At 32.9% G+C, this 20,972-nt stretch overlaps 1 protein-coding gene across 3 annotated transcripts in view; it reads left to right on the forward strand.

Moving 5' to 3' along the window:
• The window catches only part of ABCG2 (ATP binding cassette subfamily G member 2 (Junior blood group)), a 76,602-nt gene extending 56,184 nt beyond the window's left edge, over positions 1–20,418 (forward strand). Inside the window, exons 11-17 of one of the 3 annotated variants that reach the window (XM_012552955.3) lie at positions 496–578; positions 2,424–2,513; positions 8,108–8,232; positions 10,740–10,894; positions 11,080–11,169; positions 16,043–16,128; positions 18,469–20,418. In XM_012552955.3, the coding sequence (XP_012408409.1) occupies positions 496–578; positions 2,424–2,513; positions 8,108–8,232; positions 10,740–10,894; positions 11,080–11,169; positions 16,043–16,128; positions 18,469–18,616 (777 nt within the window). In that variant the 3' untranslated portion in view covers positions 18,617–20,418. Of the gene's footprint in view, positions 1–495; positions 579–2,423; positions 2,514–8,107; positions 8,233–10,739; positions 10,895–11,079; positions 11,170–13,257; positions 13,297–16,042; positions 16,129–18,468 lie in introns of those variants that run through there. The other 2 variants (XM_031943949.1, XM_031943950.1) reach the window with 2 other exon arrangements.
• The last annotated feature ends 554 nt before the right edge of the window (positions 20,419–20,972 follow it).

Genomic DNA, 20,972 nt, shown 5'->3' on the forward strand with positions numbered 1-20,972 from the left:
CCTTATTTGGTTGCTTGGTCTACGTTTCAAAGATTCATACCTTTACAAATCTTAATTACAAGGCTTTAAAGATCTTAAAGACCATGGTTTGGCTTTTTGCTTTTGTTCTAATGAAAATTTTGGATGTTGACTTTATTTTGTGAAGCTTCTGAGTTAATTTGGGCTTATAGTTTCCTAGGATGTTAAGCATTTTAAATATTATAGACTTGTCTCTTATATTCAGCTAACACTATTTCTTCTATGTATACTAGCTTTTTTTCCATTTGTTTTTGGTGAAGCAGTTAAGGTTATACAGCTTGGAAGTGTTAAAGTAATTAATCTGAGGTTGGATTTGAACTCGGGTCTTTCTGACTTCCATATATAAAACATATTTACAAATTGTCTCAGTAGAATGTAATTTCTTTGTGTGTCTCAGTTTATATTTGTTTCTCTGGCTCCTAGCCATTGCCTGGTAGATAATCAATGTTTAATAAATGCTTGTTGATTGATTGGCAGGTAATGATCACAGCTTTCCTTGGATTGGTTGTAGGTGCCATTTTCTTTGGACTAAAAAATGATCCCACCGGAATTCAGAACAGGTAAGTATAAACCCACTCCTGGAATATCTGTGAAAGGGGTAGGAATAATTTTCAAGTGCATAATAGGCTTAAATGCCATCCCTGAGTTGAAGGAAACAAACAGTAAACAGACTTGTGATCAGAAATGGTGGTTAATTTTCATCTTTTTCTGACAACTCCATTTGTGTGTATTATGTTTTCTATTTCTCACTTTATCTATTAATAATAAATGACCATTATTAGGTTCTTAGCCATATTCAGTTAAGGCTAGTGCAAAAAATGCAAAATTGCTAAGTTTGTTATAAAAAAAAAAAAAGCAAGTATAGTGTTACACACATATAAAACAGTTTTGTCTGTTTCTTCCCCAAATAGGAATTGTTGAAGAATTGTAGCATCTACTCTTTGTCAGCTTTAAAACGTTATTTGTTATTATCAAAAATAATTTTTCTGGCATTAACACTTTAATTCACCTTTTGGCATTAACACTGTGCTCACCTTTTTTCTAGTAGTGCACAAAGATGTCTGTTTTTCCCTTTAATGTTGTTGCAAATCTTTGATTCCTTATTTTTCACCCAAATTTTTTGAAAATGACATGGGTGATTGAACTTAACTCTAATGTTTTTTGCCCTTTTGTTGTCCTGTGTTCCCCCTCCTTTTGCTTCTGCTTGTCTCTTTTGTTCCTCCTCTTCTTTCTTTTCCCCCTTCTGTTGCCTTAGCACTTTTTCACATTCTTCACTTCCTGAGAACATATATATTATTATATCATCTTAGTTGCATTTCTTTCCCCCTCTACCCCCCCAACTTTCTCCCTGTGGAAGAAATTCTGATTACTTGAGCTTATTATTTATTTGGATTCCAGATGAATTAGGATTTTTCTATGTTATTTAATAATGTTCACTTATTTGGTGATCACATAATCACAGATGGGACATAAGTGGCCAAAAAAAAATTGAGAATCAGTACAAAACAGATTTCATCCTAGCCATGTTTGGAAGTGTTTGACTTATAGGGGTGCTCTTTAGTACCTCTTTTCTCTTATTTTAGATGTAATCCTAGGACATTTGGATATATGTTTTTGTGCTTCACATCAGATTTTAAGTGGGGGAAATAATTTCTTCAAGAACTCAAGAAAACATTGTTATTTCACTACCCTATCATTCAGTAACTTTTTTTTGTTTTGTTTTAAACATCATTGTATAGGGACAGCTAGATGGTGCAGTGGATAAAACACCAGCCCTGAAGTCAGGAGGACCTGAGTTCAAATTTGATCTCAGACACTTAATACTTCCTAGCTGTGTGACTGGGCAAGTCACTTAACCCCAATTACCTCAGCAAAAAAAAAGAAAAACATCATTGCATTAATGTATAGTGCATTGTATCAAGGCATATTGTAATAATACTCATTTATTTTGAGAATTCTGAGTAATGAAGAAAGGAGAGCATGCTCTAATGATGAGTATCAGGGAAATGTGTAGTACATTTCAGCAAGATTTTCATCTAAAACATTTGAAAACAAAATAACTGGTCATATAAAGGAATATTTTACTATTTGAAAAATCTAATCTTATGAAGTATTTCCCAGATATTATGTAAATGAAATGTTACCCTGCTTATAGCTCAGTTTAAGATTGGGGCTGCTGCATGTTATAAATCCACTAAGCAGGATAGGAACAGTTTGACTCCTACAGCATAAATAGCTCTAGTGACATTGTGTTCTCACTAAGGCTTTGGTTAGAAGGGGGTGATAATTATTAATGACTAGAAATCATACTTACTGTTTTTATTACTTATATACAAAAGCATATTGTTTTAATGTGGGCATGTAATTGGCGGCAAATGAGTTTTGAACAATTTCTTCTTTCACAGAGCTGGGGTGCTCTTTTTCTTGACCAACAATCAGTGTTTCAGCAGTGTCTCTGCAGTTGAACTTTTAGTTGTGGAAAAAAAGCTGTTTATGTAAGTAACCTTTTTCTGAATAATAATCAGTGATGATTTTCCAAATGCATCTTCTAGTGTTCTTTTCTATTTTTTCTTATAATGAATCAATGAAAAATATTATTTTTTAAAAATAAGGTCTTAATGCTGTGATTAATGTTGGGGATACAAGAAGAAAAATGACATAGTTTCTGATATCTTATGTTGGCAAGAGGAGCCAAATGTCTCTCTGACCATGTTCCCTGTGCCTTCCATCTCTTTATGGATACAGCATGTTTTCTAAGGGAAGGCAACAATGGATCAGTATGCATCTTCATCTAATGCAGAGTGCCAGCTCCTGTTCCAGCTTTAGCTTTTACCAAGTCTTTCCCCTGTAACATGGAAATCCTCAGTCGCAAAAGAGGAGCAATTTTCCCTTTGACCTAAGCCTTGCATCTATCCCATAAGGGAAGAGGAGAAATCTGCCAAACAGATTCAACTTCCGTCTCCTGCTGTCCCCCTTCCTGCCTAATTTTCCAATCTTTGGAGAGAAGTGGAATAGTGAAGGAGAGCCTTCCATTTGACTGTGTGACTATGTGCCTGCCATCTATTTTTCTTCCAGCCTGATCTCAACCTCCTTTGGAAATAGTATTGGTATCCTCCCCTTAGAGATGAATATTCTCACCCTTAGCCATACTTTTACTACCCTTCATTGAATCCGAACCCTTGCTGGCCATCATCCAAACTCAGTGCCCCATCCCTCTACTTAATTTCTTATTCCCATTCCCCTCAAACTTCTATTTGCAAAGTTTCAATAAAACATCATTTCACTCTTGTACTCTGTGGAATTCCTCCTGTTCTAGAGTCAACACACTATCCTTCATTCTAAATTTTTTCCTTTCTCACTCCTTCCATCTGTTCATTATTATTAAAACCTGTCTTCCCTAGATGGCACAGCCATCCTAGCCAACATTTCAAGTACTGCATGCAACTTCAGTTATTTTCCTTGGCTTTTCTGGTCAAGGTGGGGAGTTGGAATGCTACTTCTAGGTTCCATCATTCAGTAACCCCTCCTCCTTTGAGGTTCATGCTATTTATATCTATTACATGCTACTTATATTTATTGCTTAATCAAAATCCTCCCAAATCAAAAACATCTCCAAGTTACTTCTTTTCTCCTTCAAGTACATGTATTTCCTTTAAGTACATATTTTTTCTCTTCTCTCTTCCTAAGGAATATCAGCATGCATATTGACTCTCCTTCAAGCACTTTAACTACTCAATTCCTCCATCTACTCATTCTTCCACTCCATCTTAGCTATACACAAAAGTGATCATATCTCTTGATTTTGCTGTCACCCATAAATGTAAGACCTCAACATTCAAAAATTCTGAAGAATCATTTTACCATAATCCATTGACTTTTTACCCCTCTCTGCCTTTGTTTGAAAACCCTACTCTTGTGGACCATGACATAACCTTTATACTCTTCTGTTATTGTGTACTTGTTTTTTTGTTTTTCTTCCTGGGTTATTTTTACTTGATTTCTAAATCTGATTTTTCTTGTGCAGCAAGATAACTGTATACTTAACAGATTTAACATATATGGGACTACCTGCCATCTAGGGGAGGGGATGGAGGGAAGGAGGGGAAAAGTTGAAACAGAAGTTTTTGCAAGGGTCAGTGTTGAAAAATTACCTATGCATCTGTTTTATCAATAAAAAGGTATAATTAAAAATCAATCAATTGATTAAAAAAGAAAATCTTACTCTTAGTCTACACTGTGATTTCCCATCCCTAGTCTCTTCACTTCTCTTCCAGGTTATCTGCCTGCTATTAGATACTCCCAGTTCTTTTTCTATCTTGATCCCTTGGTGAACCAGTTCAACTTTATATTGTCCTCTCTTGAATCCCTACCTCCTCTAATCATAACTCCAGTTATGCCATGCCTCAGATAATTCTACCATTCACCAGCTCTGTTTTTAGACACATGGGCTGAAAAAAGATGAAGAGAATCATTTGGTAATTTTCACCACAAATTTATGTTGCATAATCTTATCTGGACCCTTGCTGCTGCTATGTTATCTTTCTATCCTTTATCCACTTGCTATCCTACTTTCCACAATAGCTTTTCTAAACTTTTTCATCTTTTCAACCTTCCCATGGCTTTTTCTTTCCCTCATCACTCAGCTGATAAAACCTTGTCTCTTATTTTACAGAAGAAATAAAGAACAATATGACGCTGGGCAAGTCATTTAATTCCAATTGCCACTGCAAAGAAAAAAGAAAGAACATTGTGAATCATTTTTCCCCTCTTTTCCAACACTTTCTGCCACTATCTTCTCTTTTACCTCATTCCACATGATAAAGTGGCCTTATTTCTTACAAAACTAATCCCTGTCTGCCTGCTTAAGCAATTTCCTCCCAGATATTCTCTCCCAAAGTTACCTCTTGGAGAATAGTTCATAAACTATGGTGTGTGTTTGTGATGGAATATTATTGTTCTATAAAAAAACTGAGCAAGATACTCTCAGAAAAAAAAAAAAACCCTGGAAAAAAGTCCTCCATGAACTCAAGCTAAGTAAAATGTACTGTATACAGAGTAATATAAATAATCTGGGATGACCATCTGTAAATTACTTTGCTATTCTCAGCAGTACAATGATTCAAGACTACTCTGAAGGACTTAAGATAAAAAAAAAAAAATCCATCCATTCCCACAGAAGGAACTGATTATATCTGAATAAAGGCTGAAGTATTCTCTCTCTCTCTCTCTCTCTCTCTCTCTCTCTCTCTCTCTCTCTCTCTCTCTCTCTCTCTCTCCTTCCCTCCCTCCCTCCCTCCTTTTAAGAGATTAAACTTAATTTTTCTGGAGCATTCTAATTTTCATTAGGGTGGAGATCTGTTTTCTTTCACAACTTGACTTTTATAGAAATGTTTTGTATAACCTCATAAGTAGTTCCTTAATTCTGGGTGGGGTTAAGGGAGAGAACCTCAAACTCAAAATTTTTTCAAAGAAATATAAAAAAAAAGTTTGTTTTTTAATGTAATTGGGGGGGGGTATTAAATAAATAAATCAAATAAAACCAAAAGGTTTTCCCCCTTTGTCACTTATTTTCATTTTCTCCCTGTCTCTTGGCTCATTCCCTACTGCTTGTCTCCCCAATCCTGGAAAAAAAAAGCCAAAAAATACCTCACTTGAGCTTTCTATCTTTGCTTAAGTATATCTCTTTTTCCCTTTTAGGGAAATTCCTTGATAGAATCTATCTACAATAGATACTTTCATTTTCTTTCTCTTGCTCTCTTTTTAATCCCTGACAATTTGACTTCTGACCCTATCATATTACCAAAACTGATTTCTGGATAGTTACTAATGATCTCTTGGTCCAGATCCAGTGCCCTTTTCTCAATTCTTGTTCTCCTTGAACTCTCTGCATGCACCCTCTGACACGACCCTCTCCTTCTTGACAACACTATCTTCCCTCTAAGTTTGTGGGACTGTCTATCTTGTCTCAAGACTGGAACCTTCTCCAGATCATGCTCACTAACCATAAATGCCCCATAATTTGTCCTGGGCCCTTTTCTCTTTTCCCTCTATACTCCTTCACACAGTCATCTCATCAACTCCTTGGATTTAGTTAGCATCTCTGCTGATGATTCTCAAATCTACCTATCTTGCCCCAGATTCTGTTGATTTATAGTCAGTCTCTAGGATACTTTATTTGGCCTTTAGAGCCCTTTGTAACCTAGCTGCCTATTATTTTTCCAATTTTGTTACATCTTATTCTCTGTCATGTATTCTTCCATTTAATACCATTGGCCTCCTGATTGTTCCCTGAAGAAGATATTCCATTAGTTTTATTGTAGGTTTATTTCAATCTCAAAATCATAATTATTCCAGATAAGTTATTAAATTAAGATTTCTTCAGTATTTCTGACAGGCAAAACAAAAAATGAGAAACTCACAGCAATTATAATTATTTTTAATTGTATTTTTATTGATGCTATTTGATTTTGTCGTATTTCTGATTATCTCTTCCATATCAAGACACCCCTTATAACTAATTAAAAAAGGAAGAAAAAGAAGTCTCAAGCCAAATCAGTCAGCAAAAAAAAACAAAAACCACTGACACAAAATTTCAGTTATCTCTTCCTCTTTCTCTGCAGTGAAAGTGGTTTTCTGACAATGTTTTTTGGACTCAGCTTTATCCATATAATTCATTGGAGTTTAATTTCATGTCATTATTCTTCCTGGTTACACTAGAGGAGTGAATTGTGCATATTGTCCTCCTGGTTCTTTTTATTTTACTTCACTCAGCATGAATTCATCTAAATCTATATGTGATTCCTTTGAAGTCTTCTTCATTATCATTATTTCTTATAACAAATTTCTTTTCATTACATTCATTATGTGTTTAGCCATTCAGAAAACTATAGATATCTACTGTTTCCATTTCATAAAATTCCTTCTCTTTAAGACACAACTTGGGGCAACATTTTCTTCGCGAAACTTTTCATGATCCTCTCTTTCCAAATTACCTTGTTTTAATACCTTTTTTTTGGGTAGATCTGGAGGATCTTAACATCCTAATATGACTTCATTTTACTTTTTAAAAATTTAGAAGATGTAAGTGAATACTTTCTTTGCTTTTGTATTTATACACTTTATATTTATACTATTGTATACTTGTATATGCTTTTATAGAATCCTTCATTAGAATATAAACTTCTTGGGAGTCGAATTGTTTTGTTCCTTTATCTTTTTATCCCTAGGATCTAGCAGAATACCTGACACATAGTATGCATTTAATAAGTACTTTCTGATTGATACTGTGTTTCGGTATTAGTCATTATGCGGTGGTTTTAACCCTGTAATTTAGAAATTTTTTTCAAATAGGTAAATTTTTAAAAAGTTGTTTTTTATTCTGTGGATTTAAAATTTGAAAGCACTTTAGAAGTCATATGAACCAATCCTCTTATTTTCCCCTTAGCAAATGTTGGGTGCCAATTTAAGGGAGCTGTTACACGATTACACAATAGATACATAGTAGAACTAGGATTTGAATTTTTGTCTCTTGACTTCACATACTTTGCTCTTTCATCACTACCAATGCCTCTAGGCTCTCTGACCTTTTCCCCCGTTATTATATGAAGAAATATATGTATACATGAATAAATATATGTGCATGTATATTTTTTCCTTAATTGATACATTTTGTTTTGACAAGCTTGGATATTCTAATAAGTACCATGCTTGTCTCTAATGCTTTACCACAGAATAATTGAGCAAAAACATTAGTTGGAGGGTAAAGTAACAGGGAGGACGTCCTGCTTCTTGGATTCATTTGTTAGCAGAAAGAAAGCATCTCTGCTTTGACACTGAATAATTTGGTACCAACATTATCTGTTATTTTTATCTTCTAGTGTCTTCATTTATACAATTATCATTGTATATATTGATCTTTTGACTCCTCTTTTCTAGAGTTTCTTCTTGAATGGAAACAATAAAATAGTTTCTCATTTTGAATGTTGTTTTTTAATTTGCTGTTTAAAGTCTGATAAATTCTAAATTGTTAAACTGTCCATTTAGTATACATCTATATGTCCATAACATTTGTTTTTTAAATTTTTTTTAGACATGAATATGTCAGTGGATACTATAGAGTTTCTTCATATTTTTTTTCAAAACTGTTATCTGATTTACTACCCATGAGAATGTTGCCAAGCATCATATTCACTTGTATAACTTATTTTATGTTAGGTAAGTAACATGGAGATAAGATTATCTAAACTGGGGGCAGCTACGTGGCCTACTAGATAGAGCACCAGCCCTGAAGTCAGGAGGACCTGAGTTCAAATGTGACCTCAGATACTTTATACTTACTGGCTATGTGACCCCGGGCAAGTCACTTAACCCCAATTGCCTCAACAACAACAATAACAAAAAATGATTTATCTAAGCAATTCAGTTTTACAAGAAACATCTGATGTATTCCTATTACTTTCTTCCATGATTAGCACAGTGCTCAGCATATAATAGGTACTTGTTGATGGATTGAAATTATATTTATTTATATTCATATAAAGTTTGGTCATTAATGTAAAAAGTCACTTTTTAAGTAGACTTATTTTGGAATCTCTCTCCAAGAGCCGAGATTTTAGACTTTTTTCCCCCTCTTATAATGAAATCCTATTTATAAGAATATCTGCTTAGCATATTAAGATGATAAAAAGAAAGATTAATGATTTCCTTAAAAATCAAATATAAAAATTTAAAGTCCTCAGTTTTTGGAATAGTCATATAAAGTATAGCTGACCTTTGACTTGGTTTGGCTTTTAGAGACATGAGTTATCATAGTCCAGTATATTAAAGGAGTAATTAATAAAATCATTTAATGAAGAACACATCAATTTATGGTTCTTTTTCAGTTTATTTTATTTATTACACTGAATAGTAAACCAAGTAGCACAGTGGATATAAGTACTGGACCCAGAGTCAGAAAAACTTAACTTTCTGAGTTCAAATCTGGCCTCTGACACAGACACAACTATATAATCCTAGGCAGAACCTTAATTCTATTTACCTCAGGTTACCTCACATAATCTATATTTTCCTCATTTCTAAAATGAGCTGAAGAAGGAATTGGCAAAAATCTACTACAATGCTTTTGCCAAGAAAACCCCAAATGGGGTTACAGACACAACTGTGAAAATGACTGAACAAAAGCACTTAATAAAATATTTATTGATTGATAGGAATATTGTATTTAAAATAAGCCACTGTGTAGTGGTTTTAGCCTTTAGTAGCTTAGATATCCATATTTAGACTTTTTGGTGTCCCAAACCTGTTACGGACCCTTCCTTCCCCCTTGCCAGAATTGTCAGTAAACCTTGAGTAGTTAGTATAACGTTTAGGCTAGCTTTCTGGAGGACCTCAAGACCAGTCTTGGTCTTAGGGGAGGAGTGTAGCAGGCAGGAGAAGCCACCAGGAGGATGGTCAAAAATGGTGGAAGATCCCATTTCCAGTCCTCTCAACCCTTAAAGACCTCAGTAGACCATCATTACAGAACACTAAATATGTGTGAACTAGAGAACAATCATCTCATCAATCACACTGAGGTAACATCTTGTTGAAAGTCTCATGCTAAGTACCAAGTATGTGTGAACTAGAGAACAATCATCTCATCAATCACACTGAGTTAACACCTTGTTGTAAGTCTCCTTATTTCAAGTATAGTTCTCCAGAGTTCCGGCTCTCTACAGGTTAGAGCAGGAAAAAGTCATGAGGTATTTGGAGAAGTGGTAGGGAGATGGTTCATAATCACTTTCTCAATTTCATGTTCACTCTAGGAGTTTTTATTTTGCCTGTAATACTCATTTCTGATACCTCATAGTTGGGGATGGGAATAGTTTACTGGATAAACTTGGTTAGTCCTTGAATTTATTGTGGGGAGTATATGGGAAGATAAAAAGAAAGACTACCTTCTGGCACATGATCATATACTTAACATGGAAAAAACATATGATATATTACCAAGATACAGTATATGATGTTTGATTAAAATACCCAATTAACAAGTATTTTAAAAAATGCTTACTTTTAAGACATAAATGAAATAAAATGTAAGTTTTCTAAAAAAAAAAAAATGCCAGAGGAAAAAATACATTTATGATTTGTATCCCTACTCTTTGTACAGAGTGGTCACTTAATAAATGCTTATTGATGAATTAGAAAGAGCTAGGAAATATGGTTTTCTGTTTTTTTTTTGTTTTTGTTTTTGTTTTTTTTTACAAATCGGATATGATCTTGGACAAATTAGTAAAATCCACAGATCTCTTCAGTGTCTTCACTGGTAAAAGGGATCTTATTAGATGATCTTAGATAATGATAACAATTGGCATTTATTTAACATTTTATGGGTTGAGAAGTGCTTTGCACACATTGTTCCATTTGAGCCTTACAGTATCCATGTCATAAGATACCATAGAGATCATTGTTCTTGTTTAAAGATTAGGAGGGTTTATGATGAAGTAACTTTGTCCTCAGCCATTCAGATAGTAAATGTGCCAGTTATAAAGTTTTCCTATATGAGAATGAAAACAAGAATAGTAGGCCTTTGCTAATTAATATGTTTAATGCAACACAATATAATATAATTAATATGATATATAACATGTTATATTTTATAAAATTGTATTATTTTCTGTCTCAAAAACACAATGTTGTAAATGGATTGTTTTCCTCTTTTATTTTTTTCCCATGCTAAGGACTGAAACAGGAAGTTGGGGCCTTCTTCATCATGATGTTCACTCTGATGATGGTTTCATATACTGCCAGTTCTATGGCTCTAGCTATTGCTGCCGGTCAGAGTGTAGTGTCTGTGGCCAATATCTTGATGACCATCGCGTTTGTTTTCATGATGGTGAGTGGGAATCATCATTGCATGACTGTGGTGGGTTTATTTTTAGTCTTTAATAACAAGTATGAGGACATAACCTGGTAAAGAAAAGATTGGGAAAACCCATTCCATAGAAATAGCTAAATATCTGAAATCTGTTTCTTGTGACATGAGCCTAAAAATTATGTCTTTTCTTGCTTTTTTTCTAGATATTTGCAGGGTTGTTAGTAAATCTCCGAACTATTGTGCCTTGGCTTTCATGGCTACAGTATTTCAGCATTCCTCGATATGGTTATACAGTAAGTATTACTTTTTTTCTTTGTTGTAATTGAGATACTGGCCTTTATTGTAGTAAATCTGAAATTGGGAAACCATACTGACAAGAGTTCATATACCCAAGTGCTTCTTTGCCTTATAGACCTTGATTCTAATGCTTGTTAAGGTGGGAAAGTGTGATTTGTCTACAAAGGCTGGGAAACTCAATATATTTTAAGATTAATACTCATAAATCAAAGTAAAAGGAAAAAACTATATTACAAAAATATTTATAGAAACTCTTTTCATGATGGTAAAAAAGTGGAAATTGAGGGATGCCCTTTAATTGGGGAATGACTGAACAAGTGATATGTGATTGTGATAGAATACTTACTGTGCTATGATAAATGATGAAGGGGGGGATAATTTTAGAAAAACCTGGGGAGACTTATAAACTGATGCAAACTAAAATGAGTAGAATCAAAAGGAATATCTTTACAAATGTTTTTAAAATTTCTTTCCTTAAATGTTTCTCCAATACATTTTAGAACATTTTAATATTTATCCTTAAAATTTTGAGTTCAAATGCCCTCCCTTCCTTCTACTCTTTCTTCACACATTGAGAAAAGACTGGCAATAAGATATCAATAATATATGTGAAATCATGTAAAATTTATTTCCATATTAGCCTTACTATAAAAGAAAAATAAAATGCAAAAAGTATACTTTACTAAATGTAATTTTTATTTTGTTGTGGTTCAACAAGGTTTCATTTAATATTTCTACTTTTCTGCATTTGTTTGTGAAACTTCTGTGTTGTGTAATAGTCAGTTTTTGTGAATGTGCCATGGTATTCCCATTCATTTTTCTCCAGAGAGCAAGCATTTCTCACTTTTCTAAAATTTTGCTCATTTTCTTAATTTAGCTTTTGTTTATTTTGTGGTTAGAGTTATCTAGCTCTGAGAGGGACAAATTGACATCCCCCTATGAGTATAGTTTTACCATATTTTTCTTCTTGGAATTGGTTTAACTTTTCCTTTAAAAATATGGATGTTATGCTGCTTGGCATATATAATATTTATATGTTTAGTACTGATCCTTCATTGTTTATGATATCTTTTACTAAGAAGTAGTTTTCCTGCTAATCTTTTAAAATTAGACCCTATTTTTCCTTTTGCTTTGTCTGAGATCCTGATTTTAAGCTCTGCTTCTCTTACCTCTATGGTAGCATAATGGATTCTGTTTCAATTTTTTACTTTAACCCTATATGTGTCCATTTTAAGTATGTTTTAAGTATGTTTCCTGCAAACATTATATTATTAAAATCTGTTTTCTAATCCATTCTGCAGTCTGCTTCTGTTTTATGGGTGAATTTAATCCATTCACGATTATGCTTGCTAATTGTGCATTTCCCTCCATCCTGTTTTCTTCTATTTATCCTGCTGTCTCTCTTTTTGTCCTGTTCTTTCTTAAAAGTTTGTGTTGCTCCTGACCATTGCCTTCCTTTATCCAACTCTCTCTTTTATTACCCATTCCTTTCTTTTATTCCCTTCTCCTCTTTCCCGTTTGGCAGGTAGATTTCTTATCCAATAGTGTGTATGTGTGTGTAATTTTCCCCCCCCTCATTGAATCATTTTAGATGAGAGTAGGATTCAAATGTTGCCTACCATCTACCTCCTTATTTCCCCTCCACTGTCAAAGTTCTTCTTTGTGTTCTTGTTTAATATGAGATAATTTCTCCCATTCTTCTCTTCTTCCTCTTCTTCTTATACATCTCTTTCCCACTCAAAAATGTTTTTTTGAGATTGTTCCAATGTAATTAACTCCCTTCTTCTGTTGCCCTTTGTATATGGAGAGTCCTGACTACATTAAAAACGATAAGGTTCTATTCTTACCTTTTTATCACCTGCCTATGTGAGAACATTTACTAAGTCTCCTATGATTTTCTTTCATGTTTAATTTTTTATGCGTTTCTTGAATCTTATATCTGAATATCACATTTTCTATTTTGATTTGATCTTTTCATCAAGAATGCTTGAAATCATTAAATACTATTTTTCCCTTGAATAATTACACTCACTTTTGCTGGCTAGGTGATTCTTGATTGTAATCCTAGCTCCTTTGCCTTCCAGAATATCATATTCCAAGCCCTCTGATCTTTAATGTAGAAGCTGCAAAATCTTGTGTTTTCCTGACTGTGGCACCACGATATTTGAACTGTTTCTTTCTGCCTACGTACACTATTTTCTCCTTGACCTGGGAGCTCTGGAATTTGACTATAATATTCCTGGGAGCTTTCATTTTGGGATCTCTTTCAGGAGGTGACTGGTGGATTCTTTCATTTTCTATTTTACCCTGTGTTAGTATTGGGTTTAGGACTGGATGTTTTTTTTTTTGTTTGGTTTTGTTTGGTTTTTTTTTTTTGCAACTCCCTTATTTATAACCCTTTACAAGGCACAATTCAAGGATAAATAGTCAAATGGAAGTAGGGGCCCTAAGAAGCATTAGCACTTGAAAATAAGATTGGCAGCAGAAAAAAATTGGGCAAATTTGAGTCAGATAGAAGAATACTTACAAAAATATAAACTGCCTAGATTAACAGTAGAGAATATCAAGATAAATTTTTTTTTTTTTAGAAAAAAGATATTGAATAAGCCATAAGACTTTCCTAAGAAAAAAGCATCAGGATCAAATTGGATATACAAGTGAATTCTATCAAACATTTAAACATGAACCAATTCCAATATTAAACAAATTATTTTAAATATTAGGCAAACAAGGAATTCTACCAAACTGCTTTTAGAAACAAATATGCTATTAAACCAGGAAGAGCAAAAATAGACAAAAATATTATAGATCAGTTTCATTGATGAATATGGATACAAAAATCCTAAGTAAAATATTAGTTGCTATACAATAATATATCACAAATATATGCATTGTGATTAAGTGGGATTTATACCATGAATCCAGGGATGATTTAACCTGGGGAATATAAGTGATTATATTAGTTGCAACCAAGTGATTATATTAGTCACAAAAGTGATATGATTATATCAATAAAAGCAATAAAAAGCATTTTAATATAACCCTTCTATTTCTATTCTATAAATTTCTATTAAAATTTTTTCAAAGGATTAAGGATTTTTCCTTAAGATATAAAACATCTACCTTTTTGTTTATTTTATAGTATTTTTCCAAATACATGCAAAGACAGTTTTCAAAATTGATCTTTGCAAAAACCTTGTGAAGAACCTTAAACCATCAGCAAGCATCATTTATAATGGAATAAGCTAGAAGCCTTCCTGGAAAGATTAGGAACAAAACAAGAATGCCCATTATCACCATTATTGTTCAAAATTGTCCTAAAAATGCAAGCCATAGCAATATAAGAAAAGGAAATTGAAGTAATCAGAATGGACAATGTCTTTTTCCAGACAATACAATGATATATTTGAAAAATCTTAAAACTCGGCTAAAAGATTAGTTGAAGCAATTAATTTTAGCAAAGTAGCAGATATAAAATTAAACCACAAAGATCATAAACATTTCTATATGTTATCAATAAAATCCTTCAGTAAGAGATAGTAAAGAGGTACCCCATTTAAAATTACCACAGACAGCTTAAAATATTTGAAATTTACCTGCTAAGACAAACTCGGGAACTATATGAACATGATTATAAAATTGTATGAAATGATTCATACAAATTAAATCAGATTTAAATTATTAGAGAAATATTGATTGTTCATGGACGGGCTGAACTGATAGATAAAAATAATAATTCCACCTAACTTTACTGTCATTCAGTGCCATCCCATTTAAATTACAAAAAGAAAAAATACTGAGCTAGAAAAAAATAATAAAATTTTATTTGGAAAAACAAAAGGTCAAGAATATCAAAGGAATTAATGAAAAAAATATAAAGAAGGCTAGCAGTACCAGGTCTTGAATTGTATTATAAGTATATCAAAACTACGGAGTACTGACTAAGAAATAGAAACGTGTATTAGTGGTATAAAGTAGCAAAATATACAGTAGTAAATGATTAATCTTGCATTTTGACAGATGTAAGGATTTAAACTTTTGGATCAAGAAATCACTATTTGGTAAAAATTGTTGGGAAAACTAGGAAATATTATGACAGAAACTAGATATAGGCCAATATCTAAGATCATTTATAGATATATATATATATATAGTCGAGTGAAAAAATATTCAATCAACATTGATTAGAGATATGTAAAGTACAATAAAACATTGAGATATCATTTCACATCTCTCAGATTGGCTAAAATAAAAGGAGAAATGACATGTTGGAGGGGATGGGGAAAGATCAGAACACTGATAATGTGTTTCGTAAAACTGAACTATCCAACATTTTGGAAAACAATCTGGAATTATGCTTAAAGATAATGTCATATAGTAGACTCTGTTTATGTTGGCAAAAACTGGAAATTGAGAGACTATGAATTAATCGGTGATAAAATACAACTTCGTTGTAAGAAATGATGAGCAGGTTAATGTTAGAAAAACATTGAAAAATTTGTGTGAAATAATGAAGAGTGAAGTGAGAGATCCAAAAGAACATTAGATACAGTAACAATATTGTTCAAAGAGTAACTGTGAACAACTAAGCTATTCTCAGTGTTATAAATAATCAGGTCAACTACATCCTATGAGCGAAAATATTATTCACATGTAGAGTTAAAACTGATAAATAGAAGCATGCGTAGTATGATTTTATATGTGTTATGTATGAACGTGTGTGTGTGAGAGAGTGGAAACTTAAAAAAAATGAATGTTAAGAAAAAATTAATTATACTCACTGTTAAAAATATGGAGACTATGAAGGTAAATAACTTGGAAATATTGAATCTTAAGACTATTTTGACCATTTCTTTTTTTATGTCATAGGCACTGCAACATAATGAATTTCTTGGCCTAAACTTTTGTCCCAGTGACAACACAACAGTTTCAAATGATACCTGTAAATATGCAGTGTAAGTTTGTGTGCTAATTGCCATTATATTACGTTTTCCAAAGTCTAGATTTTATCCAAGTTATTTAGTAAAAAAAATTCATTTTTTTATTTTTAATGTAGAAAACATTATTTTATTTGCCATGTTTTGAGAAACAAATTTATACATTTAACTCAGCCTTGAGGATGAACATAAAATTTACCAGCCTGTAATGTTGCCCACAATTATTTGAGCACCAATTCTGTGTTTAGCACTATGCTGGGTACCGTAGGACAGTTTTATCAGATGTGGAGATGTGATTATACTTTCAAGAACCTTACTATCCAGATAGCAAAATAAATAAAATCAACATTGTTTACTACTGGCCTGACAGAAATAATGGTCTGGTCTCAGGCATATGACCATCTACAGAACTGATTTAAGCCCATTTCAAGCAATAATTACCTTAGTTCCTTCCTCTAGGGAAAAAAAATTAAAATAAAAAAGGAAAGAGACCTTTCAATACAAAGATGTGTCACACAAAAATTCAGGATGATTTTCCATGCAAAGATTTCTCCAGTGTCTATTTAAAGGCATTAAAATGTTTAAAAGAAATTCAGCTCAAGCAAAAATTGTTTTTAAAAATTCATTTTTATGAGGTATAACTTTTTGAGGTTATTGTATAATTTGCAGCATATTTATTGATTACTCATGGTATTTTTAGTTATGTAAAAAATATATGAAAAAAAAATATATGGGCAACCAAGATATTACTTTCTAGGAATTAATTGACTACTCAGAAAAGAGGGTAATAGCAACACAGTATATTGAATGGAAACTTGCTTGCCGATATTGTTAACCTAGTGTGTACTGATGGATGAACTGATCAATTTTTCATCATGCATTTTTAAGCATCTATTTTTGCTATATTAGTGTATTTAGGAGATAGCCTGGAGAATGACATAATAATAGCTAATATTTCTATAGCACTTATTATGCACCATACATTTTGCTTAACTGCTTTACAATTACTACCTTATTTGATCCTCACACCAAATCCTGCAAGGTGGATGCTGTTTGTTATTCCCATTTTTCCAGTGAGGGAACTGAGACAGATAGATTCATTGACTGCTGAGGGAGTCACACAGTCTTGATTTAAACTTGGGTTTTCCTGACTTTAGCCCCAGGATTCTGCCACTGTGCATTTATTTGCCTATACATGTATATACACAGAGTAAATATAAAGTTATTTCTTGGGGTGTAAGACCAAATGGGACAATTTGAGAAGACTTCCTACAAGAGTTGTTATAATCAATCCAGAAGATCTAAGTTTGAAATTCGCTGTGATTGGGCTCTTCAATTAAGAGTTTCTGAGTCTTGTTTTCCTCATTTAAAATTCAGATAATCTTTTAAGGTTAATTGTGAGGATTAAATATAAAAATATGTGTAAAATCTTCTAAATGATAAATCACTATCATTAGGATTTTTTAAAAATCATCATCTTTGTTGGACATAGATCTTTGAAAGTCCTTTTTCATGTATATGATGATTTGAATTATTATAGAGATAGCTTGCATATGTAGAGATATTTTCAAATAAAAGGGATATAAAATCCAAATCTATTACTAAAACATAAAAATAAAAGCATTTTAAAAGGTCAATAAAATGTGGAGGGAAAAATATTTAGAGCTAGAAAGAAGCATTAGAGATTAAGTGGACATGTTGGTGTATGGCCAGCTTTCTATATACTTTAAAAAGTATGATTTTAAAAACATTTGTAGAAATTCAGTTTTAGAAAAGAAAGTGAGAGACGTATGGGGAAAAGACTGTACTTGTAATTATTTTGAAGTTATTTACATTGATCAGGCATACTGATACATGCCTATAATCTGTTACTGAAAGCTGAAATTATTGGATTTCTTGAACTCTGTCTTTAGAGTAGTGAGACCCTGAGAATGGGGCAGATGGGGAATCAGGAATACTAGGCCAGGTTGGAATAAGTTTTATTAGCTGTGATTTCAGGCCTATGAATACTGTTCAAGCGGATATAAGATAGGAAGACACTTAGCTTCTCTTCCCCCCCCCCCCCAAAGTACTTGTAGTCTAATTTTTATCCTTGGTTAAATTTTTTTTAGCTTTCTTAGTGTATAATTCTACTGGGTCAGGGGGAACTTGATTAAAAAACCAAACCATTTATTTCCCTAGTTGAAGGCTAGTGTTAATAAAATATATAATCATTTGGGTGACAACAGGCATTTTCTCAGGTTTTATGAGTGGATATTGATTCTTAAATGACTTGACCTGCCTTGCACTGTGTGATGAAGCCAAAGGTATTGATGCCAAGGTGACTAAAAGCCTTTTCCTGTTCATGTTGGATTTCAGGTGCTCTGGAGAAGACTTCCTGAGAAACCAAGGGATTGACCTGTCTCCATGGGGCTTGTGGCAGAACCATATTGCTTTAGCCTGTATGATTGTCATCTTCCTTACCATCGCCTACCTGAAATTGTTGTTTCTGAAGAAGTTTTCATAAAGAATTTTGTGAGATACAGTGCAATTCAGTCTCACAAAGTATTTATTGTAAAATGTTCATTATTTGAGCTTTTGTTGTTAAAAGAATTATTCCCATTTAAATTGGATTTAATTTTACTGTGATTAACAGTTTATATTCATTATAAAGGTGTTGCAGAAATTATGTTTGCAATATTGTAATCTTTGAAAAAAGCATCAACATAAGCTAATAATATTGTATACAATTTTTATATGTTTATAGAAACTAGTTAACTACATAACTAGCATAACTCATTGATCTGGCACTGATGAGTAAGTGATAAACTGTAAGTATTGACATTTCTGCAATGTCAACTCTGAAATGTCTTGGGACATTAGGTTTTATGTGTTTGGACTTGTGACAAACTATTGCTGTTTAATAATAAACTTATTAAAACGAGCAAAAATTTATTTTATTTTATCTGCTTTATTATACATTTTATTTTTTTGGTGGTTCTATTATTTCATTACTGTGGATATATATCCCTGTAATATATGTAAAGAAGGTATTATCTTTTTCATTTTATAGATTAGTAGTAAAGCCAACATAGTGAAGCAGATGTATAAAATGCAAGAGTTAAAAAGTAATTCTGACATTTCACTGTTCTGCCCCTTTAAGGAGAAGATAATGAAAAAGAAACAAATTTGAAAGCTACTTAAATGTACTTAGGATGGCTAGATCCTGCAGTGTGACTGCCTGAATTTAAGCAGCCCACTGGCTTCCTATGGGCAAAATCACAGGGTCAAAGGAAACCCCTCCATCTGTCAGACAGAAGTGGTCAGAATGAGAATCTACTAATTGGTTCTAACAGGTGGGTGATATGCTGCTGAGGAAGCAGAGAAGATGAGGACGTAGACTTCTGAGGTGATTTGCAGCACAATCTCAAGCTTCTTAAAGAGAGCTAAATGCTTCCCTTCCATCAATAGAGAGATGTGGGAATGTAGAATGAGGCATATGTTGCTGGAATTGATCAATGTTGTTTTCTTTATTTGTACTTTTTTATGAGAGAATTTTCTTGGCAAGGTGAGGTGGGACTGAGAAACAACTGATTTAAAAAACCTCAACAAACCACTACCTCTATAAAACATTTTACAAAAGGAATCTTTAATAAACACGAGGGCCAGTTGGCATTCACAATTTCCTATCTGGCTGCTCTTGGTGTTTATAAATTCTCATGAATCTATTTGCCAATTATTTTGGGGGAGAGAAAGGATTTTAATATGCTTTAGCAATCTTGTCACTTTAATAACTGGAAACAGTGTATAATTAACATAAGGACATTATTTGCTCCAAAAATATTCTCTTTTGCAGTATTGCGGTATGGAAAAGAGATGGCAGAACATTCACACCAGAGTTTGGAAGTGGGAGGATCCAAGTTTTTATCTTAGTTATTTAAGCTCTTTGGATCTCAAGTCCTCATCTGTAAAATGAAAGAGGTTGGACAAGTCCATTTCTAAGCTTACATTTCAAATTCTATATCCTATGATTTATATGATTAAATAAAAACCAAGTTTTTTTCTCTTTTTGAGAAAAACCACTCATACATGTGTTATATATAACATACAGATCTTTATTAGGAAGTAAAGTGCTCAGAGTTAGAAAATGATTAAAATTCTTGACTACTGTGGAAAACCTGAAATAAAGAATTTCTTACTAAGACCAATAGAGAGTAGGAGTTGGAAAGGAAAGGAGATGGAGGCAAGATTACATTCTTCAAATGTAATTTGAAGGAAAAGGATGGCAATTGCAATGTAGAAAAAAATGACAGCTATTTCAAATTTTTACATTTAAAATAAAAATAACATAATATAAAAGTATTATAAAAGTTTACTATTGGCCATGATTACTTATTGGCACATGGTCAACATACATACATGGAAATTCCATGAAATTTATTGCACTTCAAGATGAAGTTTGTTCATAAGTAACATGTTATTCTACACATACATATGCACACACACTCACCATAGGGATACAAATGCATTGATTTCTTATTTAGTAAATAAGTTTTGTGGTGATATAGCATATTCAGAAAGAAAGTATAACATTAGAATGAAAATATGTGCAAAAGTCAGGCTAAGGAAGAATTTTGAAGAAATGTGGCATATTTTCTCTAGAAACTAATCTGAGGGAAAGGCCTGGAGAGACTTACACGAACTGATGCTAAGTGAAATGAGCAGGACCAGGAGATCATTATATATTTCAACAACAATACTAGATGATGACCAGTTCTGATGGATCAGGCCATCCTCAGCAACGAGATCAACCAAATCATTTCTAATGGAGCAGTAATGAACTGAACCAGCTATGCCCAGAAAAATAACTCTGGGAGATGACT

This window comes from Sarcophilus harrisii, chromosome 6 (assembly GCF_902635505.1).
Source record: "Sarcophilus harrisii chromosome 6, mSarHar1.11, whole genome shotgun sequence".
NCBI classification, from domain to species: Eukaryota; Metazoa; Chordata; class Mammalia; order Dasyuromorphia; family Dasyuridae; genus Sarcophilus; species Sarcophilus harrisii.